The 25,741-nt window shown below is 44.1% G+C and overlaps 1 protein-coding gene across 18 annotated transcripts in view; it reads right to left on the bottom strand.

Annotated features, from left to right (window-relative positions):
• The window catches only part of kcnma1a (potassium large conductance calcium-activated channel, subfamily M, alpha member 1a), a 136,700-nt gene that overhangs the window by 55,573 nt on the left and 55,386 nt on the right, over positions 1-25,741 (bottom strand). For all 18 annotated transcript variants that reach the window (XM_047334786.1, XM_047334790.1, XM_047334787.1 and 15 more), the window contains exons 3-7: positions 21,105-21,166; positions 8,944-9,037; positions 8,165-8,276; positions 1,320-1,395; positions 736-811 (exon numbers count right to left, since the gene is read on the bottom strand). In XM_047334786.1, the coding sequence (XP_047190742.1) occupies positions 736-811; positions 1,320-1,395; positions 8,165-8,276; positions 8,944-9,037; positions 21,105-21,166 (420 nt within the window). The remainder of the gene's footprint in view (positions 1-735; positions 812-1,319; positions 1,396-8,164; positions 8,277-8,943; positions 9,038-21,104; positions 21,167-25,741) is intronic.

The raw sequence follows: 25,741 nt of genomic DNA, 5'->3' as shown, positions 1-25,741 counted from the left end.
GTCCTAGTCTTAATGACTGCTCAAAGCACTTTACACTAAAGGTCACATTCATCCATGTTTACATATTTGATTCTCTGAAATGCATAGACTGATACCATATACTGATGGTATATCAGCAGTACAGTAATGCGGTGTTCAGTATCTTGCCCAAGCACACTGTAACAGCCAGGGATTGAATCACCGACCGTTCCTTTTAGTGGACAACTTGCTCTCTATTATTGTTGACTGTTTTTGACCTGCGCTGTTCAGCCATCCATATTGTCGTTTGCCCTCTGACTAATGGTCCTAATTTCCCAACCTTATATCCATTACTGCATATTTGGGATGCACCGATCGGTAACAGAGGTAATGCTAAGCTTATCAAGCTTGGCTATGACGACTAATCCATTTTAGGTCTAGCTCCTTCATCAATGTCTTTCGAGAGCTCAGTGTTTCTGCCATCATTTACTTCCATAGAGCCATGGTGAACAGCCTTCTTAGTTTTCGTGTAATCTTAGTACATAGATTTTATTTATTGGTAAATACCACGAGTTAAGTTACTGGAATCAGTGCGGGGAGATAAAAAAAAGTTGGGACAGTGCATCCCTGTGAAAAATGTCATAACAGTATCCTTTCTAAAAAATAAAAAAGAATCTATTCAGACTATTAAACACCAGGAGTCAAGGTCTTTTATTCTACCAGTCAGTTAGTCAGTGACCTTTCTCACTGGCTCATTAATCACATCTGTCCACTTACCAAATGTATGAATCCTGCAGCAGTGAGCCATGTGCTTATGAAGATGGAACACAAGTTAACCAGCTTGATGGAATTGCTAGGTAGAAGAAGAAGAAGAAGCAGAAAACTCTCAAAGACGTCCAGACCACAGAGATTTGTGAGTTGATGATGGCACTTGTATGAACTAGTCTTACAGTAACAGCCAGGATGATTGAGAATGTGGGCATACCGATCAACAGAAGATGGGAACGTACTACAACTATAATAAAAAATGATGAAAAGGAGAATAAAAGCCTAATTATTATCCAGTGATACTAAAGGAAATACACTAAACGTTTGCTATCATAGTTTTCTATAAAAGCTCCTGTCGAGTAACAGTATACTAGTGTGTAGTATCAAGTTTACATACAGTGTGAAAATGTGTATCACACCACAATTAATTTACACCTACAGTTAAGATACCTCGTAAAATACACTTGCAATTTCTGACGATGCCACACTATGTACAGTACAGAACTAAAGAGGAACACTTCCTCCAGTTTCTGGACAGAGTTCAATATCGGTTTGACGTGTTTCCTGTGAATGAGGGATGGCTTTATCCTTACCTCGTTTTCAAGATATTCAAAAACTGTAAGATTTCCGAAAACTGTATCAATCTTAGTGCTCTCAGGAATCTTAAGCCTGCGAGAAAGAGATTGGACAGAGAGAGAGAGAGAAAGAGACAGATTAGCAAATCCATGCACGGAATTCAAAAACAACCGATGGCAATGTCACGACAGGTTCACACTCATGCATGCGTTCGCCTTGTACTGGCAGCAGAGAAATATTAGGGCTGCAGCTAGTTGTTGACAACATGCAGCGCCACTTCAGAGAAACACATTGGTCCACATGTATTTCTGCAGTGCTCAAGCACAGCAGAGTTTGTATTTGACACAAGGAGAAGATGGGAGGTGGAAAAAAAAAAAAAGAAAAAAAAAAAGGAAAGCCAAACGCGTTACTCAAGATGATGTGTTCTAATTATTTATGCATTCAAGGAAGTAAGGAGGAACATGAGGTGGCCTACTTAACACGAGCCTCAGTCGGAATCCAAGAGCAGCTCGCTTAGGGATTATAGAACAATGCGACACCTGCCTCGCTGTCTTACGTAACATGACTGATCCCAGTTGAATGTGAGTGTGTCTTCTCGTCTCCCTGTTCCTTTATTTGTCAGCTTGCGTGACAACAAGTGACGTGAATCCCTCACAGAGATGATCTCCAGTCTAGTTTAGCACCTGCATCGACGTAGGCTTGTTTCAACCAACCAGCTATAATTGTAAAACAATTTCAAGGTCTTGATTAACTCCGGTTTGGAAATCAGAGCACACCTCAAGCGGACGTGAACGCCCTTACCCCAGCTGCAGAGCACCTGTACACAGGAGCAGACCGAGTGGTGAGGTCCCGTCCGCCTTCCTTTCATCCCCTGCCCACGATGGCCCTGCCTCACCCTGTACCCGTTTTGGAAAAGTTCGCCGCAGGACTTCTTCCTCCTCCGTGTCTCGTGGCGAGTCTCCACGCAAGCGTCACCGTGCGTGCGCCGGTACACGAGAAGCTTGGGAGGAATCATCGCTTCAGACTCAATGCGATTCCAAATAAATCCCTTTCTTCTCCGGCCAAGACGCCAATGACAAAACACGTGGCCCAATAGATTGAGGGAACGAGTATTCCAAAAGGACGAGAGACAGTTCCCAGTAAAGTTGGGTAAAGAAACACGTCTCATGGGTATCTTCCCTCAAAAAGATCTTTTTTTTAAATCAAACACAGTTCAATACTGTCATATCGGTGCTCGGACAAGCTAAAACAGACGGAAAAAGGATTGCATTGTTTGTGCCATCATGTCAGTCCTGCCAGGGATTGTGAGTCCGCGAGAAATCTTTTCAGCTCGAATATACGCTAGGTGTTTTTTCATTTTTGTCACGGTGCCTCTAATCCCCGCAACCCAAACAGATTTACCTTTCTCATTTCCCTTTTGGTGATTTAATATTAAAATGCCTCGTTCACATCGACACACAGCTGTGTTGAGCTCATTTTTCGGAGAGAAAAAAAAATCTGAACTCTGCCAAGGATTATTTTGCGGAGATGAAAATGATGCAGAACAAAAGCAATAATCCTGATTTAAAAAGGAGTGTCCTGTTTCCACAGGGAAATATCAGACAACTCTGTCCAACATGGGAAAACTTCTGGCAGATTAAGGATCGTCAACCTAAACCCCACCATTCAAAGCTCATTGACTTTTAAATTGTTTCAAACAATAAAATCTGGTATGATGTTATCATATTCATACAGTTTGTATCGTATAATGTTATATAACTGTTCCTTGTAGACACTCATCACAAAACTATGGAACGAGGCTTCTCGGCAACGACAGGGTTTTCACGCCGTGTGTGAGCGGGGCCCTTCAGAACAGGCGTGCTAACTTTTGTCCGTAGACATTTTGATACAGCATGCAAACTATTTAGATTAAAGTATAGCCTGGCTCCGAGGGCAGGCCAATCGATCATCAATCAATCAGAGTACAGTATGTTAACTCAAACTTTTAAGGTGCCTCTTTTGCAATGCGATACAAGACATGCAAAGGACCTCCTTTAATTGCCGTTCAAATAATGGCAGTTGCTGTTGTTACAGGAGTGTATGAAATTGATTATGCTACTATATTAAAGTAGATGTGTATTTCAGTCAAATTCTGAAATTCCCTTTGGAATAGATTGAAGAAAGATGATGATTATTATTAAGATTATTTTCCTCTGTGCTCCTTTTCAGTCATTGAATATACACACACACACACACACACACGTATATATATATATATATATATATATATATATATATGCATGCTATATAGGCAAGCCACTGGGACTTGCATAATTCTCAACTAGTGTGAAGCATCTGTGTTTGTGCTTATAGTGTACATCTGTTTGTGCGTGGGGTCTTATGTGCACTTTCAACACTTTGGGATTACATTAGGGGACTCGCTCCCCATCTGGGTACAAAAAAAAAGAAAATATGGACCCACAACAGTGAGCACTTTTTTGTCTACAGAGAATGAATGTACCATATGTCAGCTCAATGTCCTCACAAACATAGCAGTACATATGATCTGTCTGTGTTTGTGTGTGTGTGTGTGTGCGCGCTGTTGCAAAAACCCTCAATGAAATTCTTTGAGCACTCGTTCGTGTATGAGAAAATCTCTTTCCCACACATTCCCAAGCCTCTTGTGCACACACACACACACACACACAAACACACACACACATTCAGACACGTGTCATCTGACCAGATGCTCATTCAAAAAGGGGTTTTCTGCTCTGCATCCGCCCTGACTTCATTCAGGCTTTGCGAGCCAGAGCGGCACATGTGTCACATGTTTCTGGCAGAGCAGGCCGCTGGGACCTTTTATCAATCAGCAGTCTGGTACGGTTCATCTGGGATAATACCAACAGTCAACACAGCCAGGATTAGATTATATGGTGCTACGTTTCCCCACACACACACACACACACACACACACACACACACACACGCACACACAAACACACTGCCAGTGTACAGATCACTTATTCTTACTGTACATTCATGCTGGATAGATGGTACACACTTATTTAAGTATGTACTTACCACTCAAGACAATTTTATTTCTCTTAGACTAGGAATTCTAACTCCCCTGAATGGACACCGAGGCTTCCTGCCTGCGACTGAAGGGCCACGCAAGGCAGATGCACTCATGCATATGTCAGGTTCTGTAAGCCTCTTTCAGCAGGAAAACACAAGGGGATCAACCACAGTCGATGTGGGCTCAAAAAGCAATACACTGCAGCACCACTAGGAGGCAGTAGCAAGCCAGAATGCAAGCCATGAGGCCTGACGGCTGCTGTAGTGTACATCCTTAAAAGCCATTGCAGCTTAACATCAACACAGTTGACGTTGCTACCATCAAAATCAAAAAAACAACACGCTCACATACAACCCGTGAGATTGTTTGGTTAAAATCAAATGAAACCCCCGCAATGTTGTTGTCAAAACGTTGATATCCCCGCGATAGCCCAAACCAACATCGCTGCTCTCCGTGTTTCATTTGTTAAAGTGATTAAGGAGGAAAGCGCGAAGTTGCCCGGCACGCCGCTGAGAGCCGGGGCTCAGTAGCCACGGTGGCTGCTCGCATCTTTCAACAGCCAAAACGCTAATCCCACACCGCTGGGACTCTCTCTAGTTGGGAGCATTGCTCAGTTCAAGTAGTTAGAGGAGATTAATTCCCTTCTCCACGGAAGAACTCCGCATGCCCCCTTACATTAGCTGCACATCGTTCTCCTCCTCTTAATCAGTGCCCAATTTGCAGAGGCAGAGAGGAACGTAGCTTGAAATGCACACAGTGTACACTGCACCTCCGTGGTGGGCGAGCACACACACTACACCACACAGCGCAGGGCCGAAACCCTATTAGCAGTCTTTCTTTTATTATCCGAGCGCACCTTCACCGGACCTCTAACGTGTCCTCTCGTGCAGTGAAATGAGAGGTATTGTGATTATGATATATTGCACCCACGTGTTGGGTGTGTGTTTCTCCTGCAGCGAGTGGAAAGATAAGATGAACGAATCCACCGGGAATGACACCACAATACAAATTCCCCACAACCACCCTCGCATCCTCGAACAAAGGCTGTCGAGGGACGATATGTACATGCAAGCGACACCAGATATGGACCGGTCTATCAATTATTTACAAAAACAAAATATGGCCTTTAAAGCTTCCTGGACAAATGACGTGGAGGCAGGGCAATAAGGGAAGAAGCACTGTCATTTATATATCAGTGAATACATCAGATGTCCCCACTGAGGGTAGATCAGGAATAAAGCACTTTGCGTTACTGTTATTTTCCTATACTTTGACTCCGGTTAATTGTGCTGTTACGTCCCTGTCAAAACACAGCACTGTATGTCCTACTCTCCATATTAATACAGTGTATAAGTAGCTAATCATGATTCCTGTCCTGACTCCTTAGAGCCGGAATATTAACAGACACTGTCAGTGTCCCATTAGTATGCTGAAAGCTACCCCCCCCCCCCCCCCCCCCCCCCCCCCCCCCCCCCCCCCCCCCGCCTGTCAGGGCACACCATATCCCACCGAAGATCTTCACACTGTTAATTTTATAACTGAGGCTTTGCAAACACTGTGTAGCCTTTAACACGCGGGGAAAGCACGCCACCAGTAAACACACACTTAAGCACTGCCAGTGGGAGTTCTGTTACTATATTGCGCCGCGGATATCCATGTTCCAACGCTGCAAAATAAATAGCTCCCATGTTTGAAGGAGATGCCACCTGGTATGTCGTTCTCACAGAAATAGACCGCAAGATTCTTCTCGTCTCAGTATAGTAGTAGTGACAAAAAAAGGAAAAAAAGAAATGCAAATTAATAGCACGTGAATCTAGGGCACCTATTAAAAAAACAATAACTTCACACTTTGTCCTGTTTATACACAACAAGACAGCAGCCGCATTGTCAATAAAAATCATCTTTGCTTAGTTTCCACATCGACCCCAGGTGCAAGTTATTTCATACTCACATGTAATTATTAATTGCAAAATGTCAGGCAGCAGCCAGAACGAAATTTCACAGTCTTTCATCATCCTCATCAAGGCCCTAACACCCACTGTTTTTTTTGGGAGGAGTTGAGGACACCTTACACCAGGAATACCACAAACAACTTTGCTGGGCCACATCTACTTCATTACAGAGCTTGTTCACTGGGAAATTCATGGGCCACTGTGCTTCATCACCTCAGAGATCAGACTTTCACAGTTTCAAATTACGTCAGTGTGATTTAGTGTTTCAAAACCCTGCGGGACAGGCGGCAGTGCCTTCCACATCCCAGCATCTCTGAAAGTATAGTTTATGCCACGATTTCCATCGCAGATAATAACATTGTTCCCACCAAATGACATAAGTTCTGGGAGCTACGCAACATCGCTGCTCCGGCAGTGTCAGAAACGAGCGGCCCAACAATCAGACAGGTTGTAAACAAGCCAAAAGTTTAGGGCAGATCATGTGAAATACATTATTGATAACCTCTGATTGTTTTCTCTACTAACCGATTGCTCCTTTTGTCCTCGTAATTCTCATCACAGTTTTCCGAGCATCAAAGGTGATGTCTTCCAAAGTCTTATTTTTGCTCAAACTCACCCCCAACCCCAAAAATATTCAAATCTGGCGTGATATAAAACACAGAAGAGCAGCACATCCTCACATTTGAGAAATGAAAATCGTGAATATGGACCTTTTACTTGAATAGTAACTGAAAAAGGAACTTAATTACGGATTCATTTTCATAATCGACTGACTAATGGTTGCAGCTCTAATCTATATTCAGTCTATAATCTAATCAATCATTTAAAATGCTTATTATTGATATCTGTGATTAATAACATGTTTGTTAGGTAAGCAAGGGCCTTTATTTGCTTTTATTTGTGTTTGACCTATTTAAAGTGTCTCTGAACATTGTTTAAAGTGCTATTTAAATCAACGGTAAATGTAAAGGTTGGTGTGTAGCTTCAGAGTTCATGTTCATGTTTCTGTCTTTTATTATAATTTTTTTTCTGCTTTGAGAACTACAGCTCCTTCTATGTTTAATATAACAGTCTTGCATTCTGACTTATCAGTCCAATGTCATTCTTCAATAAACACGGATTAGCATTTAGCCGAGTTTCTGAAATGATGAATGACAATTGTACATATTCTTGCATACGGTAGAGAAGCAGTGCAACTAAAAAGAGAACACAGCCCGAAAAATTAACTATTTTTACTGCGGTGTAATTTGGGACGCAACACCCAGGATGCACTGAGAAAAGTAGGTCGTTATGTAACACAGGTTAGGGTGTTTTCCAGTCTGCTCATGCAAGAATGTGAGTGTATGTGTATACGGGGACAACACATGGTGTTTGCGTGAGCGTCTTTTAATGCGAGTGTGAATGAGCCCACTAAATAGCAATTATGGACCACTATGAGGTATTCCAGGTGCAAGGCCTCCACACAGCGCTTTCACACAACTGCAACCCGATTCTGAGTCACTCTCGCTCCCATTGGCCCAACCCCTCTGCTGTGTCTGTGTTCCCTGAAACATCAGAGCAACTCAGGCCTGTCACTTCCAATGATGAGGGAAGCAGCCCCGAGCCAGAGGGCCTCAGAGACACACTCCCAGTAATGGGGAGACAGAGGGGGGACGGGCGGGCAGAGGGGGAGAGATAGGGAGTGACAAAAAGAAGGGGCGACATGGGGCGATGAATGAAAAAAACAACAAAGCAGAGGTAGGTTGGTGGAGCTGATGAAGAAAACAGGGAAGAGAAAGAAAGCGACAAGAGTAACGGCTGCACAGAACGAGTGAAAGAATGGATTTATGGAATGGGAGATATACAGACTTACCAAGCCAGCTTCTGTTTAAGTAGACAGAGACAAACACAGGAGGAACAGTGAAGAAGTCGACCACGGAGTTGACCTCCAGCCAGAACCACAGCTTATCGTTGGCTGCTATAAACTGTCAAAAATAAAATCAAATGAATACATAAATAAATAAATAAAGGGATGGCATTCGAAATGTCAGCTGAATTGTTTCATTTCGTACAAAACGCCACCGCAGCCCACCAATCAAACGGCACGCTGCGTCTTTCGCCTGGCACTGCTGACATACGGCGAGGAGAGACAAAAGCGGCACGCCGCTTGCTGAGTCATACGAACGGTTGGCGGTGTAAGCAGCTTACGAGTTCATTTGTTCATTTCACTCGGGACGTCGGGCTCGCGCTTGCACCATTGGAATGCTGCTCTGGCACGAAAAGAAGTGCTTGCGACAAAATTACAGTCAGTGTCAGTTCAAACTACGCTGTGGAAATATCCCTAGGTGACTCGGTCTTCTTGTGTAAAGGCAAAGGTTGTCGTTTGTTTAGAAATTAAAAATCTCCATCATATTACGAAAATGATCACACTCAGTATGCTGCGATGTCGTGTGCCAAAGTGCCTGAGAATAAGGAGACATGACCGATTTGAAGGCGTGTCAAACGATGCCTGCTGCGTGCGTACGGCTTGCATCTGTGCGTTTAAGAGCATGTCTATGTTAAAAGTAAGCACGAGTGAGTGTGTCTGTGTGTGTGTCTGTGTGTGTGTGTGTGTATGCCCGTGTGAGCATGCATGCCCATGTTCCAGCTTACCCGCAGGCCAAAGTAAAGAAGGAAGAAGACGTTAAAGGCCATATCGATCTGTAACGTGAAGTCTTTGTAGAAGTTCTGGCAGGATTCTATAGGACTGGAGAACACACAGAAAGAGAGAGAGAGAGAGAGACAGAGAGAGAGAGAAACAACAACATTATTACAAGGTTAAACACTCATGAGATCTTCCATGTCTTTCCTATAACGAACGCCCCTATTTCCATGGTAGAAAGTTTTGTTTCCTGTTCACATGAGCTTTGCATATCAGCATGGTTAGCTAATATGGATACAATCTCTACAAATTATATCAAAGGAAGTGTTTTTTTCTAATATGTGATTCCATTGTTGTGCACTACGTTAGACAGAAATCTGCATACGTATAACACAAAAGACTTGTGTATTCCCATTATCACAGATACTCAAAGAAGCTTTATAACACAGAAAAAAACAAGATAACAAATTACTCATAATTACAGAAAACAAAAAATGGAATACAAAGTACAGAACAAAGTGGCAGTCATGTAGTGTATGCTTTCTTGAAATGGTGGGTTTTGAGTTGGTTTTTCTGTGTATCTGTCTTGTGGTTGTGTACGTGTGTGTGCGCGCATGTGTGTTTGTGTGTGTGTAGTTTGTCCCAGTCATCAGCAGCTCAGCGCCGTCACCTTTGGAGGCAGCAGCCACTGGAGGCACTCATCAGAAGCGCACGAAGACGTGGTCCTCGCCAGGACACGTCACCACAACATTTCACCAGTTTTACGGTCGTGTTGACCTACGGCCATTAAACTGCCTACAGAAATCCAGGATGGGATTTTTTTGCCGACACCGGCTCGTGTCACAGACCAGCACCCATCAGCTGGCTTCTCCTCCCGTGCTGCCTCGGTCCGCACCACGTCCGTCTCCCTGTCCAAGGATCCACCAGGACATCGGCGCAGCAGCAGCCCTCATTCCCCTGCCTGCCTCTGCTCAGTATTCTGCACGATATCAAAAAACCTGTTCCTCCTTTTTCCCCCCCTCAATCCGTCTCCGCTCGCTTGGTCCAACAGCGCACCACCGACCCCAACAATATGATCAGATCGTATGTGAGGAGTCCCATTTAAACTGACCAATCCTTGCCAGGAAATATTTTTGCTCTTACTGAGTAAACCCCTGTATGATAGGGTCAATTAATTTGATCAAAATATGCGATTTAAAAACAGTAATACTAAATTTGTATACAATACAATTTAGTGATTTTTCCATTGAATTTCACCAGTGACACCATGCAATTCCTCCTGTGAACCATAAGGGGTCACAGGCCCAACTGTAGAGCCAACCGCATAAAGATGAAACAGCTGCATAATAAACTGAAATTGGTAGTTAAGAACATCTGTTTTGATGTGACAGTGCATTCAGCAGGCATAAATGATTCAGGGTCTGCCAAACACAAACACTCCAACAGATATTCGCCCCTATGGAAGAATCAGCCCTCGGAATAAAGAGACCCTCGTGCTTTACGATGATAAATGAGCCATACATTGTCTGCTCTGTCATGTAATCCGTCCTCATGTTTACCTTGTGATGATTAACCATCTGCAAGTGAGCGCTCTCAACAAAAGCAATAAGAAGCTGTCCTACCAACCTCATTTCTCACTTGGTCATGGGGCCTATAGCTTTTTGCTCTCAAGAAAATGAGGAAATCCCGCAGCAGGAACAACATGAATATGCATTATGGTCTGGCTGGCTATAGGCGACCTTTGGGAATGTATCGGCACACGAGGCTATTAAAAGAGTACACAGTTTTCAAGTCCCATACATCGAATTTGAACATTAGACCGTACGTTTGTATGCATGGAGCCCATGGGGGCACAGCGTGTGACTCCGAGTAGAGTTTACTGCATAATGAGAACCTCCAGAGGTAGAGAGGAGTGAGGATTAATCATCTCTCAGTTAACATCAAACATTTCATCACATTATAACAGGCTGACTGGATATAGACTTGCCCGCCTCCAACTCGTGAGTGTGCTGTCTGTCTGGAGCATATCCTGAGGATTGATGTGATCTTTGAGATGATGTCCAAAATGATTCAAATGAATCTGTTTATGCAGCGATTGCTTTGTTTTTTTTAAAGGTTTTATTTGCTTAAAAGGCATCCTCTCATTCAGCGCCATCAAACGTTGGACATTTGCTCATGACCCCTTTGAAGGAGATCTCACTGATCCGACCAAAACACTCAATTTATTTACCAAGCCCCAGCATCCCCATGTGGTTCTGTAGGCATCAAACTTAACAAGCATGCTAAAATAAAACAACACAACAATGCTTGAGTGATTGCGCGTCCCTTTCTCTTAAGATCGTCTCCCGGCCTCACACACTGCAGCTCATGTGCCTTCGCTGCCTGAACTGTTTTTGAAACTACAACCTCACAGACCTCAATTGTTACAGATCTTTACGGGCCTTTTATGCAAGAGACTGCACACATGCTTCCATTGCATATAGAATATGAGTATATATATAAACACACAGATGGTGCACACTAAAGACAGCATTTGGAGCGGTCACTGTGGCGTTTCCCCCTGGGCCCAGCTATGGCCTAATTCTGAATAACCGCTCAGATACAGTCATGTGACCCCGAAGCATTCTCAATAAGAGCGGGGGGGGGGGGGGAGTGCGATTGCCACTCTGAAGGGTTTAATTTAGGCATTTTTATAATCGTCATTTCATAGCAAAGCTTATCATTAACTAAAGTAGGGGGGGGCGCAACACATCAGGCAGACCTATGGTTTTTCTGTTAACCTCACGAGCACAACAGTAGACTTCATCAGTATGGGATGGGAGCGGTTCCCACGGTCTATAAATGTGGCGCTGCTGAATTTGTTTCGGACAAAATAAAAAATCTTAACATGGATTGGACAGTAAAAGAAATGAGATCAACTAATTACTCTGCATGTGGCATGTTATAATGTACATGTCCAAATAAAGTGTTTCTAAAATGGAGTCTGCAGCTGCACTAATCAATAATATCATTTTTATTATTCTACTAAAATGACAAAATGTGTAAAAAATAAAGGTCAAACCAACAGTTACAGTACAGCTCATCATGTGCCAATGTTTGTGACTAGCTGGTGAACATAGTAGGGCATTTAGTAGCTAACGACCAAGGTATTTCCCCCAGGAGCCGGTAAAGAAAAATCAATCAATGTAGGTTTCACTTTTAATAGGGGTAATGGGATACATCAACAACGTCCATGACCTAAAATTCCCTGGGGATTGGGCTCGTGTTGTATGATACTGTAGCGGCAAACAGTCAGCGTGAGTAAAGGAAAGTAATGTGTCCGGAGTCGAGATCGAGGCATGGCACATCCCACTTTCACACACACACACACAGACACACACACACACACACACACACACAACATTCCCACAGGTAATAGACGCGAGGCACGAGGTCATCGTTACGACACATGGTTTATTCATGTTCCACACTGTGCTGTGACGACTGATTTGAAAAGGAGACATACGGATAAAATAAACACGTATGAATGTCGGGTATTAACAATTCTGGCAGAAAGTTCAACTTAACCAAGTTAAGTTGTTTTTTCATATACACACTACATACACTCATTGCATATTTTCTGCAGTTGAGATAGATCACAGAGAAATGTAACTTTAACAACATACCCTTATCAATAACAGATGTACTTCTTTGCCATTAACAATTACATTAAACCACACATACCTACAGGCTGCTTATTACAGGCCGCAGCTGAACCTTGATGATCTTATCCTTGTCTGTTTTCTTCTAGGTAAAATTTATGTGTTTAATATTTTCATTTAGCTCGAGGGCTCATCTGAATGCTTCCTCGGCGCTTCGCTGATCAGGTGTTTTTTGGTTGTTTTTTTGGCATTAATTACATGTGAAACAATGGAGTCACTGCAATCAGTTTGGCCTCGGCGGTAGGGGTAAACAACTATACTGACAGTGTGAGGCGGTGACAGTAACTGTGCGTGTTGCGGGGATATTGTGCTCGATTTCATCACAGCGTACAGGTGTTTCATATGTCACTTTAAACTCCACAACCAACGAGGCCCCTCCTGGCCAGGTGCTGCCAGTGTCCCGCGGAAAATAGATCTGATCACGGCCCTTATTACTCCTTTAAGCCCCGACACAGCCTGGGGTTCCCTATCGGACAGGGAGATGAGAGAGGTTATGAGAGGGGAAAGGAAGACAACAGGATGTGAAAGAGACAAAGAACGTGGACGGAGCAAAGCTCCCAGAGCTACTGGAGACAGCGGGTCTCTTTTGGACTGTCTATGGCACAACGATGCTACTTTTGCCTGGAGATTCCTGAGCTTCTGTGAGAAACTTCAGTCTTCTCAGGCGAATGGCTGCACCACACCGGTCCTTCTCCAACCGCACACCGCCTATTAGCAAAGCTGGCACGAACATTCACACATGTGCACCCACTTTCGTGTACTCGCACACACACACGCGCGCCAGAACAGCGATTGCCCGCGGCGAGGCTGCAGAGCATGTACTATTTCAGGACATGAAAATGTTTCCCCACGTTAACCTCCTCTGATAAGGGGCCGCGCCTCTGGGAAACACCAACCCAGAGAGGTAGAACTCATTTGCTCGCAAGGGCAAAAGGGGCACGTCGGCGATGATGCCCCAAAAATAGTCCCAAACACCTTCAGTCAGTCGGCGGGAGCCAGCCCTTCACTAGCCCGCGCGTGACCTTGGCTGTAGCTGCAGGGGCAACGGGGAAGGTTGCCCTCTGAGCAAACAGGAACAACAACAACCCTGCTGCCGGCTCGACTCATGCTCACACAACCACAGTGCAACGCCCAAAAATCGGAGTCAATCGTCACCTGTCGGAAATGCCTTGCTCACTCCATAATCTCATAATCTCATAATCGTCTCGGAAAATGTATTTACAGACTCACAGTCTCGTTTCTCCCAAGTCACCATATACATTCGGGATACAAAACAAGAGAGAAAGAAATGAACACTTTTAGAAAGTGATTTGAGCAGAATATATCTGGCTTATATGCGTTTTTTCCTCGGGGGGCAGTGCATATACGTGTAAGGGACACCATCTTAAATGATGGATTTAGGCCAAGGCACCATTACTAAAATAATAAATACTTCAGCACCTACAAGGGCAATGGACAAAAAATAAAAACCTCGCCACGGTGCCTAAAAATAGAGAGTTCCATTTTTCATCTGAATGCAAATGACTTGCATCGCCCTTCAAGCTGTCTCCCCTACAAAGACATTATTTATTTGTCCGAGTCTAAAAGGAGCCGTTTTTGAAAGCACAGAGCACATTACTGGGAACGACAACTTCATACAGTATGCTCCACAACTCATTAAAAATTGAAATGAAAGCCAAAAAGAGGGAACAGCGAGGGGGCTGGCGTCTTTGCCAGAGAGAGATGACACTAATGTATGGTTCATTTATTCAGAAGTCGGAGTTACAGTACAATAGCTAAGATACACACATCACAGGACTTCACTCTGAGACACAAACCAATTAGGAGATTAAAAAGCTGCGCCATTTTTTAAAAGAGAAAGTCCCTCATCAGCACAATGATTAACGTCCGGGTGCTGGGTTTACTCGTTCTAATTTCCGGCCATTTCATCTGCACATTTAGAGCTCCTGATTTAAAATAAGCAGGACTGAGTCAGCACAAGAACAAATGTATGAACTGGATTAATAACGTAATTGCAACAACCGCTCCTAATGCCCCCATAGAGAAAATAAATGTTTCCCTTAGCACACAAGAGTTTTAGATACATTTCAAGCATTCCTTAAACTGAAAAATATTTAATTTCAATCCTTATCAAAAACATATTTTTTAAATATGGTTTTTTTTTGGGGTGGGGGGTTACCAATTCAATGGTAGGGGAAACACTGCACTTACATGTTCTAACACACACACAGGAGAACAGTGAGCAGGAAACTATTTCAGGACATACAATGTTTACAGGACCCCCTGGAAGTAGGGATATTGTATCTCAATTGGACCTTCCTGGTAAAATATCCTGGATAAAGTTTAATAAATAAAATAAATTCACCTCCAGATTTGGATCAGGTTGTATTGCCTGGTGTAAGAGCTGTCATTTGACCTCACTCTAGGTTCTCTCCAAAGTCCAGAGTGGTTTTGCTTGTGGTGCAAACCCGCACTCAACTAATGGCAGGATTTTTACAGAGGCTGTGTGATTTTAGTAGGAATTAAAATGCTGAATGACTGATAAATGTGCACAAGCCATGTGCTAAACATGGAAATTGCCGTGTAATTATGTAAAGAAAGGTGGAAAGAATTTATATGAATTGACACTGTGGCTACAAATTCCAGATAAAGGGCATAAAGGCACTTCAATTATTGAAATTATACCTGGGGTTTATTAACTGACCAGACTGTTTTGAGTGTGGCTCATGCTGTGTTCATGCAGTGGTCTAAAAATAGCCCTTCTGCTCGGCATTGTGGGATATGAGGCAACTGCAACAGCAAATGGCCTTTGTATTGCCATGTTGACTTTGATAAACAGAGAGGATGGACCGCCCAGTGTTCACTGACGGCAGAGCAAGGAAATATCAGATTGGAAAAATCATTCGTCCGCTAATTTCTTGAATTAGACTTCAATCAGTGTTTCATGCACTGAATTTGCATTTAACCAGATGACAGCCAGGTTGATGTCACTCTCATTAGTGTCACTCTCATCATGCGGCTCGTACCATCCCACTCATGTAAAGCTATTCGGGACTCAGATATCAGAAGCAATTAACGCGGTTCATTTTCTTGAGTCCACAGGGAGCGGCTCCACGATCATACACCTCATTCTCTATGCATGTGGCGTTGACATTTCATAATCAATTTTCATTATTATTATATGTCACTCCTTTAAGAATATCTTGGCAGATCTCTGTAAAAGCGTGATGGAGTGAAATCTCCAGTTGGAGGTTTTATTTGAGGGAACTGATAAAAAAAAAAAAAGGATTATTTGGAAATGAGTCATTTCTCACTGCCACACTTTGTGGATTTAAATCAGAAACATGTTTAGGGATGGTGTACGCTGCAAATCAAGTCTTCCAATGGTTACATGGTCTCCTCGATTCAGACATACCAGCCAGGTTTTGTCAACAAGCCAGGAAGGAGAGATCCTTATATAGGCTGCACTTCATCGCCACAAAGTCTGCCAAGCTTGTCTCACTGCTGAGCCACATTTCTCACCTTACCCGATTAATTAGTCATTAGGAACCGTTTCTTTTCTTTTTTCAGTACTGGCACCGATCGCCCACCTGACGATAGAGTTACAGACACAGGCCTCACCGCTTCTGAGGTCCCTGCGACGGAAGCAATACGGTGCCCGTGTGTCCATCTATACAGCGTGTGTGTGCCTCGGCGCGTTAACGTGACTGTGCAAGAGTGCGCGTGTAATTGTCTGCATGTGTGACAAGGGGTGGATCGCGGGCGAGGAGCGAAATAGGAACTGAAGTGGAGCAGGAACAAGGGCGTCCCTTAAAGAGCAGCCTGCAGAGACTCTGTCCTACATTTCCCCTCTTTATTTGTTCCATGGGAGCACAGAGGAGGAAAAGAAGAGGGGGATGAAGGGACCGGGCATGAGCCAAGGTATTAGAGCAGATTCAGATGTGGGCGGGAGAGGATGCGGTATCCTCTCATTGAAGGATGAAAAAAAAACAGCACCAAAATAGCATCAGGTTTGGCAAGTGATGTCTGCTGCAGAGGAACAGAAAAGGCAGTGTTTTATCATACATTATTGTGTGTGGCGCAGAACTGTGATAAACAGACACTTAGTGAAACAGATGGCTAGTCCTTTTCAGCGAGGCTAAATATTAATTCACATTCATAATTTTTTTTTTTTTTAAAGTCCTCTTAGCAACAACACAGGAGGCTTTGCCGTGTTTTTGCTGTGAATCTCTGCTGCAGGATATCGGCCGACAGAGCTCCTGCGAGGACAGAGCCCCACTTGCACGAAGCTAGAAACAAAACAGCTCCTGGCGGACTGGTGCCTGGCTGCCACGAAGGTATATGTTTTCTTCTGCAGTTTTACCCAGTTTGCATTTATGTGCATCGTGTGTGTCCTTTCCCCAGGGGGCTACCCTGCATCACAGAAAGAACAAAACCATTGTGCACATCCACCCTCCCGAGGTCCATCCTCCATGCACTTATTCCCCGGCACGTCTCTTTTCACTGTCACCGCTGGAGCTCGACCGCAATCCTTCCCATTACTGTTGCCCTTCTTCACAGACAGTCTCAGAATGATGTTTACTTCATGCGATTGCCAAAATGGCAGTTTGGAAGAGACCGGGGGGGGAGGGGGGGGACAACGACATACCTTTAAGCCTGAGTAGTTTGCAAGTCTGCGCCACAAGAGCCGGAATATTTGGTAGAGTAATTACTACCATTAAAAGGGTGACCTATAAATCTGCGCTCATTGATTTCCTCAGTCATTAACATTTAGTGGCAAGGAAGCTGGATGGAGAGAAGGTCATTTACCCAGGTAGTGTATGCCCCTCGTAGATCAGGAATGTGTGCAAACACAACCCCACACACGAGGTGATAATCAGAGGAAAGGAATATGTCACGAGTTCTTTTGTGTGCTTGTCGGGCCACTGACAGACATGGACGAGCCATGCTACCGCGGGGACCAGTCACAGCATGGCTACGACACAAGCCTCGCCCTCTTTTGGATGTCAAAGTGCCCAGAGCGAGCTGGACCTGCTCTGGGTCGATCGGTAGTCCCCCTGAGCGAAGTGACAAGCTTGGGCTAATCACGACGACGAGGGCGGAGAGGGCCTCACAGCTGAATGGGAGCGCAGAGAGATAAGGGCGAAGCCTCAGGGAAGCCGACTCCAGTGGAAATACACTGAAAGTGCTCTGTGTCATACAACGAGGAAAATGGGGAAACACCACAACGAGAGAAACTACACATGTGCAGCAAACCCAAGCAAAACTGTAACTATTCTCCCCCTTTCATCCACAAGATTGTTGTTATGGCTTTTTTAACCTCTGGGCCTGTGCACATAATTTCAAAACAAGACAATCATTATCTAGTCTCTAAATCAATGTTTAGTTACAATCTGGACTAAGGCAGGATGGAAAACAATGACATTTAAATATTGAATTTAAAATGTTAAAGATAACCATACATGAGGACTTGACTAATTGGCAGCAGAAGCAAATTCAGTGTTATATTGCACTATTTTTTTCTTCAGGTTATATTTTCTCATTCATATTGTTTATATTCACTTATCCCAAGATTCTACGGAATATAGATGTTTATTCATACCTTGTTCTGTTCTGTATACATCTGCTTAGAAGAGCAAATGGAGCAAAGCCTTTTTAAAGGAGGTGGGATGTCACAGATGTGACTGCACATTTGCAAATTGTTTACACATCGCAATCAGGTAATACCCGTACTGATCTACGGGGGGAATTGGCTCACACTTCAGGTCGGAGGGACCCTCAGTAGAACTGTGTTTAAGACCCCAGGGATGTCAGGAGTGGTTCTGCATGGGGGAGTGCAAATCCTTTGAAAATTGTCTATTCAACAAGATTTTCACAGCATGGCTGAAACCAGTCCCAAGCAAGGTGTGTACACATGGTAGTTATTTTGTGCAAGTAGTGTTTTAGTCTCCACACGAGGGGAATCAAGGCACGTGGAATCCCACATGCAGAGTGAGAAACACAAAACTGCCCAGTCCCCCCCCCCCCCCCCCCCCCCCCCAACGGACCCCAGGTGTTTCTCAGCTCCACTCTACTCTCGTCTCCATCACACTTACACCCTGATCTCCAATACAAGCTCAGCAACAGCAACAGTTCGCCAGACATAATCCGGGTGTACGCCTCCGCTGGGAGCAGAAATACTGTGGCGTCTCTGACTCAACACGGTGACAATACACAAATCGTACAAGTGAACGGAGGGAGTGGCAATGTCCCCGGACTTCAAGATTGCCCTCACGTTCGCATGTGATTTCCGAGTTGGTCTCAAATTTAATTTCTAGTGGAATTTTTAAAAAGTCTAATAAAGTCTTTAATCTATGATGCATTGACCCTTATTATGTGTTTAACCTTCCTCCTTTGTTGCGCCGTAGATAGCTTATAAATGTTGACACTGACATTGTCGAAACTCTGGCGACAGGTTGGCCCGTTGATCATATCACGTCTTTCGAATTTTTCAGATTTTGTGATTTGTTGATTATTGATCATTAACATGGTCAATCGGTTGATTGAGGAAATGACTTTGCATCCCCAGTCATCATCTGAATATTCAAAGGAAATAATATACTTTTATCAGAACTAAATGTGACTCTCGAGCCCCCCCTCCCCCCCTTTTTTTATGCTTAAAATTATGCCTGAGGCAGACAACAAAGAGGGAGCGATAAAGGGATGTATATAGAGAGATATAGATGTGGAGGTGGAAGTAATGTTTTTTATCCTGAGGTACAAATGGGTGACAGGATCCATGCCAGGAATAATCTCCCACTGCTAAGATAAGACTGTACAAGTTGGATAGCATTTCAGATTTACTTCCTGTAAGACATTGACATATATATATCCCTGTTTTAAACTCTAGGTTCCCTCAGGGAAATTATTTCACAGTTCATAGATATTGTACTAAAGTGAAAACAAACCATAGGGAGCTAGTCATTACTTTAAGATAAACATGCTGCACAACAGCCAATACGGAATGGTGCCATACAGTATCGTGGTCAATAGATTATGGTTCCTTTTCAATCAACATCCCATAACTGCAGGCACCACAATAAATATTTGCTGCTTTATTTTGGTGAATCAATGGCGCGTGAAATAAAGTCCAACAGAGTTAGTTGGCAGGGCATGATGAATACATTTCTGGTTATTTCATTTCCAGGGGCAAGCGCAACCACTTCTACTTGAGTGAAAACAATAAATCCCGTGTTTTGCTTTGATATAAAATTGGAGCACTCTGAACCGTGATACCCTCGAGATGAGGGATCACTATCTACTAGCTGGAGTCTGGAATTGTGGGGTTGCTGTCGGCAAACATTCAGTAGAAAGTAGCATCAAAAGGAATGTGGACTATGAAAAAGAAAAAGATCAACAGCAAATATATAAAATATTTATGAGGCTGGTATATGGCTTCTGTGTATGGTACACGTCAAATTGATTTGTTGAGGAATAAAGAGATGATTGCTACTGCTGCCCTTTCAATATCACGCTACCAATCAAAGAACATTGGGTTCAGTAAATGTTTAAGCTGCGGCTGTTAGTTGCCGTTCATTCTATCTGCCGGGTTGGCCTGTCGGTCACGTTCAAGTCAGCCCAGATCTTATTTCAAGGCATCACTTTCCGCAGGTGAAGAGCACAATACACTGTAACATGCAAAATGCATATGTACAATGATATCGATATGTGGTACAGTGTTATCGTGCCTCCCATCCTGGTGACTTTGCATCACTAACAGGGACATTACAAATGCAACAGCTGTCAGTTCCCCTTCATGGCATGAACATGGCAACATCACGTGCCTGTTGCCTGCAACCCACCAGTACTTTGTGGCTGCTGGTTTTTTGTAAGCATTTAATTTTTCATTAATTATTGATAATTTACACAACCATTGACTGACTGAGGAAATGACTTTGCATCCCTCGTCCTCATCTTATTATTAAGGGCGAGTATACACTTTTTTTGAAGCTTATGATCATTATTTTTTTTAGGTGATGTGGATTATGTGAAAGTAAGTCGATGTGGGAGACCAGCCAGTCCTGCAATCTGTCTCTGGGTGACTGCCAGCCAGGGATTCACATAAACTAATGATGCACAATCTGATTTGCTCACACATTGAACAAGCTCCCCAACACATACAGTATATTGCCTGTCTCTGTTACCATGGAAACTGACAGGCCTCTCATTGACAAATCCTCACGTACAGATGTGCGTGCGTGTGTGCGTGCGTGTGCGTCATCACCGCTAGTGAGCGCATGTGGGGGTGTGAATGTGTACATTTGCATTTCAGAGATCGCAGCGTGCGGAGATGTGTAAGGACGCATGTGCACCCGTCATTCAGATATGGTATGTAGGCCAGTGAAAATGCACACAACAAACACAAGCAGAGTTCATGTGATCCATATTCCGTCATCTGTATCGGTGCCCAAGTCATGAAATCCGATACTTACTCTGAAGAGTCTATGAAGTATATTCCAAGGGCCCCAATGCTGAGTGCAAAGACTAACACCACCTGTGGAGAGGGGGACAGATAAAAGGAGAGATTAGTTAAATGCACAGAGCAGCAAAGGTCTTCTAATTGTGTAGTAAACAAAGTGCTGCATTAAGTCGGGGTGGACACAATAGGCAGTAACAGTAGTTACTGTATCTGTAATTAAACCGAGACTTGCCTCCTGCGGGGTTGTAAAATGGCGGACGTTTCCCAAAAGCGTACGCTGAGTAATGAATGCTCACCCACATGTCAAAAAAATACAGCCTATTGAATACAGGCAGCGCCGAGTCGAGCCAGCACAATCGTAGGGAGCATTTGTGAAGCTCGACCGTACAGGAGGAGCAGATACAATGTGCGCGAGGGGTGTTGAGAGGAAGTGCTTAGAGAGCGACACAGTTATCGGGTGTTGACATGCACTCCTCGACTCTGCTGAGTCAATGCTGGCATTGTGATGAGACGGTGGCCCTGCCGGACTGTGGTCTGTGTAATGGTTCAGTGACTGTGGCAGGTATAAGGCAAGGAAAGGTAAGGCAACTTGCAGTAGATGGACTGTAAACTTTTATAGTTTCAAAGCGTTTCTACAAGTCACACTCACCAATTCACCCATATTCATACTGCGCTTTTTCTATCACACATCATTCATACAGGGGGCAATTTAGGGTTGACTATTAACACCACTTAATTTCAGAAATCTGCATTAGAAATGTTCACGTTTTCTGCATGTTATCTAAGAAAAGTCAACACTTGACTGCATGATAACATTAATCTGGACAGATTTCACACTCTCCAACATTAGCAGAACAAGATACTGCAATGAATTTCGGAGGGACAACAGATGTGGATGTATCAATTCTATATAATGTACTATCTCACAGCATCACATTAACAATGTACAGAGCGAGACCAGAGGGCAAAACCAGTGTTGTTGATGCAGAAAATAATTTGAATACTAGTCATTAAAAGAAAATGTCAGTTTCCTCTTGTTCCACACTGCAGGGGGGAAACACAGCAGCATGTGCCGCGACAATGTCCTCCAGCGAGCTGCACTGGCAAACAGTCACCATCATCATCATCGCCACTGTCATCATAATCATCATCTTCACAACAGCTGACCAGCGTAGCGATGCATAATAGTTCCTTCTCCCGCAGCTCCTTTCTCCCATTCAGCCATCGCACAATAGGAGCCCACTGTCCCTGCTGATTGTGCCATTCATTATTGATGACGGGAGCTTGATTACTTGCATGTGATGGTCCTTTCGGATTGATCCGAAGCATTGTGGCTGAGGTATTAAGTAAACGCCCCCACTCCCTTGCATTTTTAATGGTTTGCCGCTTGAATGAAGGACGATGGTAACTGCGGGTGCAGAGTTGTCCATGGCAGGAATAACCTTACAAGCCAAAGCCATCAATGATGCTCCGCACAAAGGAGATGAGGAGACGGCTCGAGCCGAGACTCTGTGTTAACATCCGACTTTTTGAATAGGAGGCACTTCACTGGTCTAATTAGGAAAGTATTTGACTTCATGGCATTATCCAATCCAAATACACTGCCCCGTTGTCCGTACGGGAATTCAAATATATGTCGTTTTTTTCCCCACAAGATGACATTTTACGCTTGTATTGGGATAGTGCTGTTGGGAGGTGAACACCAAAGCCAAACTGAGTAAAATCCCAAAAGAGGAGCCGAATGTTTAAGGGCAAATCCAGAAAGTTACACATTGAAGTCTGTTTTACACGTGTTGGGAAGTCCTACGGCGTATATGTGGGGGGGGGGGGTTGTATAAAACTTTCTGTGGCTCCATGGGGGGAGAAAGAGAAGCGAGTGGTGTCACTTGAGTCAGTGTCTTTTGGGTTTGGAAACAAAAAGTTTGAAAAAGGAAAAAAAGAAAAAATCTGGGGAGTGTAAAGTTTGAAAGATTTGTTGTTTTACCAGACCTCTGTAGCCCGCAACTCTGTTCAGGGCCCGAGGCTCAGCACACCCGTATCCCCTGTCAAGTTGCATTGGAATAATAATGCAATGGTTCAAAAACAGAACAATATTTCTGGCTCTGCCTCACCACATGGGCCTGACAATATTATTAACTCTAGCCCAAACCCCGATGCTCAATTACGGGAATAATCGTAACGTTTTCAACACGATTCCACAAGAATGTCACCAAATGTAAAGAAACTTTGACTACAGATGACAACTGTCAAACTGTGAAACAGCCAGCCCCTCTAACAACGGCGAACCATCGTTGCAAGCATGTCACATGAAAGGCCACGTGTGCCTGCATTTATCCACATCTGCAAGGAAGGAGATGAGAGAGAGGAGCGGAGGAGAGGGCAGAGATGTGACCCAGCAGTGGTCGGTTGCTGAAAAGCCGAGCAGTGAACGGTGAACAGCCAACTATGAGCTGAGGAGATATGAAGCGTCATCATCTTAAACTGACCCACTTGTTCAGCTGAGAAAGGCCGTCCGCCCCTCCGCCCACACCCTCCCCCACCCTTTCTCCTTCCCTCACAAACACAATCTAGCTGTCGACCTCAAAGCCACCATCTACCCGGAGACAACCAACAGAGCAATCGCCACCGCAAATCAGGATGGAGGCCAGTAACAGTTGGGGGAGAACCTTTACGCGAATGGTAATGGCTGAGGGGCATTCCCCTCTATTTACGAAACAAAAGTGAGATATTTGAGAGAAAAAAATAAGGGGGGCACAGCAGCAGTGGAGGGATATGCCGAGTATAGCTGTTGCCGCAGCCGCAATAGCTGTGACTGACTTTATGAGGCTGTTTTTGACGACATGGGTGAGTCACGTTCGCTGGCGGCAAACTGGAATATGCTGGCACCACGTCTGCGGAGCAGCATTCGGACGTGATGTCTATGTTTCCTCTTTAATAGCCGTGTGGGCTTTCGTCGGCGTTTCCCCTTCTATATTTAGGGTGCAAAGCTTAATCCGTCAGATGTTTTCCGAGGTGCACGTTAGGGGCGCCCTGGAAGACTGGAAGTGTAGAAGAGGGCGGCGACAAATAGCATGCGCGTGTGTGTGCGTGTGTGTGTGTGTGTGTGTGTGTGTGTGTGTTTACTTGGTTTCAGGTTCCGGCACTGCAAGCAGGCCAAAGGTGGCAGCTCTCACATCACACCATCAGAATGGTAAACACATAATAACACTAACATACATAAACACGTGCGAGTCTGACGGCTTCCGTTTATTTGGCGGTCTCAAGAATTCCGGGAGCTCCGGTCGCGAAGTGCCCTAAAATCAGAGCCAAAATTTTCACAGAGGACTTCCTCCTCCAACAGGGATCGTGTCGGAGGACTTGCTGTGTCCCTTAAGTCGAACCTTGTGACAGGGAGAGAGAGTCGAGTCTCGCAGACAGGTGATGTGGGCTGACAATGTGCGGAGTAATCGCTTCACATTAAGGTCAACTATACCAGGTCAAGAGGGAAGTGGCTCAAAGGCTTCTATCACCTCCACATTTCAGACATTTATCTTGATGTGTTAGGTAAAGAGACAAGGATGCAGCTCTCTGTATCAACACCACAGCGGCGAAAAAGGTGTCCGTGAATAGAAAAGTTATTAGTGATGTCATTTAATTTTATGGAAATCCATTTGAGAATCACACTGAATGATGTCTTTTTTTCCACTAATTCCTGTTAATTTAAATGCATGGAACCCTCACCACCTTCCCATCCTCCAAAAAATACACTGCATCAAAAACACCCTTGTTGGCACATTGGCATCATTTTTATTTCATTTTTCTCAGCTCCTGAGGATAGGATTGTTGTCAAAATCCTCTGCGTGCCTTGGGTAGATATTCTGATATAGATGTAAGTGACCAGCATTATCCGTAAGTACCAACCTCTTTTAGAGTGCAATGGGTTTATGGTACATTATTGAAATATTGTTGAGGACTTCTCTCACTTCTCGTGTAAACAAGAGCGTGGTAGTTTTCGTAAATTTTTGTGATTCATCATCTCGTCTGTCCTCAGAGACCCACCACTGTTCACACATCATCTCCAATAAAGCCTTTGACTGCAGTATGTGGAAGAGAGTAGGACGTTTTAATCTGAAGCTATTTTAGTTAATTAAAAGATGAATATTAATAGATTCCTAAGCCTGGGGCTAATGAGGTCAACCAATTTTTGAGTTGATTCGTACGCTACTGTCAAAAAGCTTCTTGAGGTCGACATCAAGGACATGAACACAAATATATTCGTGGGTACAATAGGGTACGTGAGAGATGAGAGGAAATATAAACGAGAACATTTCAGGGGCGATTTTTTTTGGGGGGGGGGAAACGGTGGAATAAACACTTTCGTTGAATCCTAATGGCTTTCCCAAGATTACGTGAGGGGGAATCCTCAGTGGGGGTGGGGGGTCAAGAATGCCCCTCAGTACCGTGCGACATCAGGATAAGCTCGTTCAGTAATCCGGCCTGGCTCACTGTGTTGGCCAGAAAGTGGAGCTCCAAAATGTCCGATTGATGCCTTAGCCAGGATTTCGGGGTCCACGGCCAAAGCATGTTCAGGCCAAAGCAGTGTACTATTTCTGCCTTCCTTTGGCTTGAATCCCTATACATAGAGCACTGTATATATAGTACACGTGTCCT

The sequence above is a fragment of the Scophthalmus maximus genome, chromosome 10 (assembly GCF_022379125.1).
Source record: "Scophthalmus maximus strain ysfricsl-2021 chromosome 10, ASM2237912v1, whole genome shotgun sequence".
NCBI classification, from domain to species: Eukaryota; Metazoa; Chordata; class Actinopteri; order Pleuronectiformes; family Scophthalmidae; genus Scophthalmus; species Scophthalmus maximus.
Note: the sequence above shows the minus strand (reverse complement) of the source record. Positions and strands in the feature narration are given on the sequence as shown.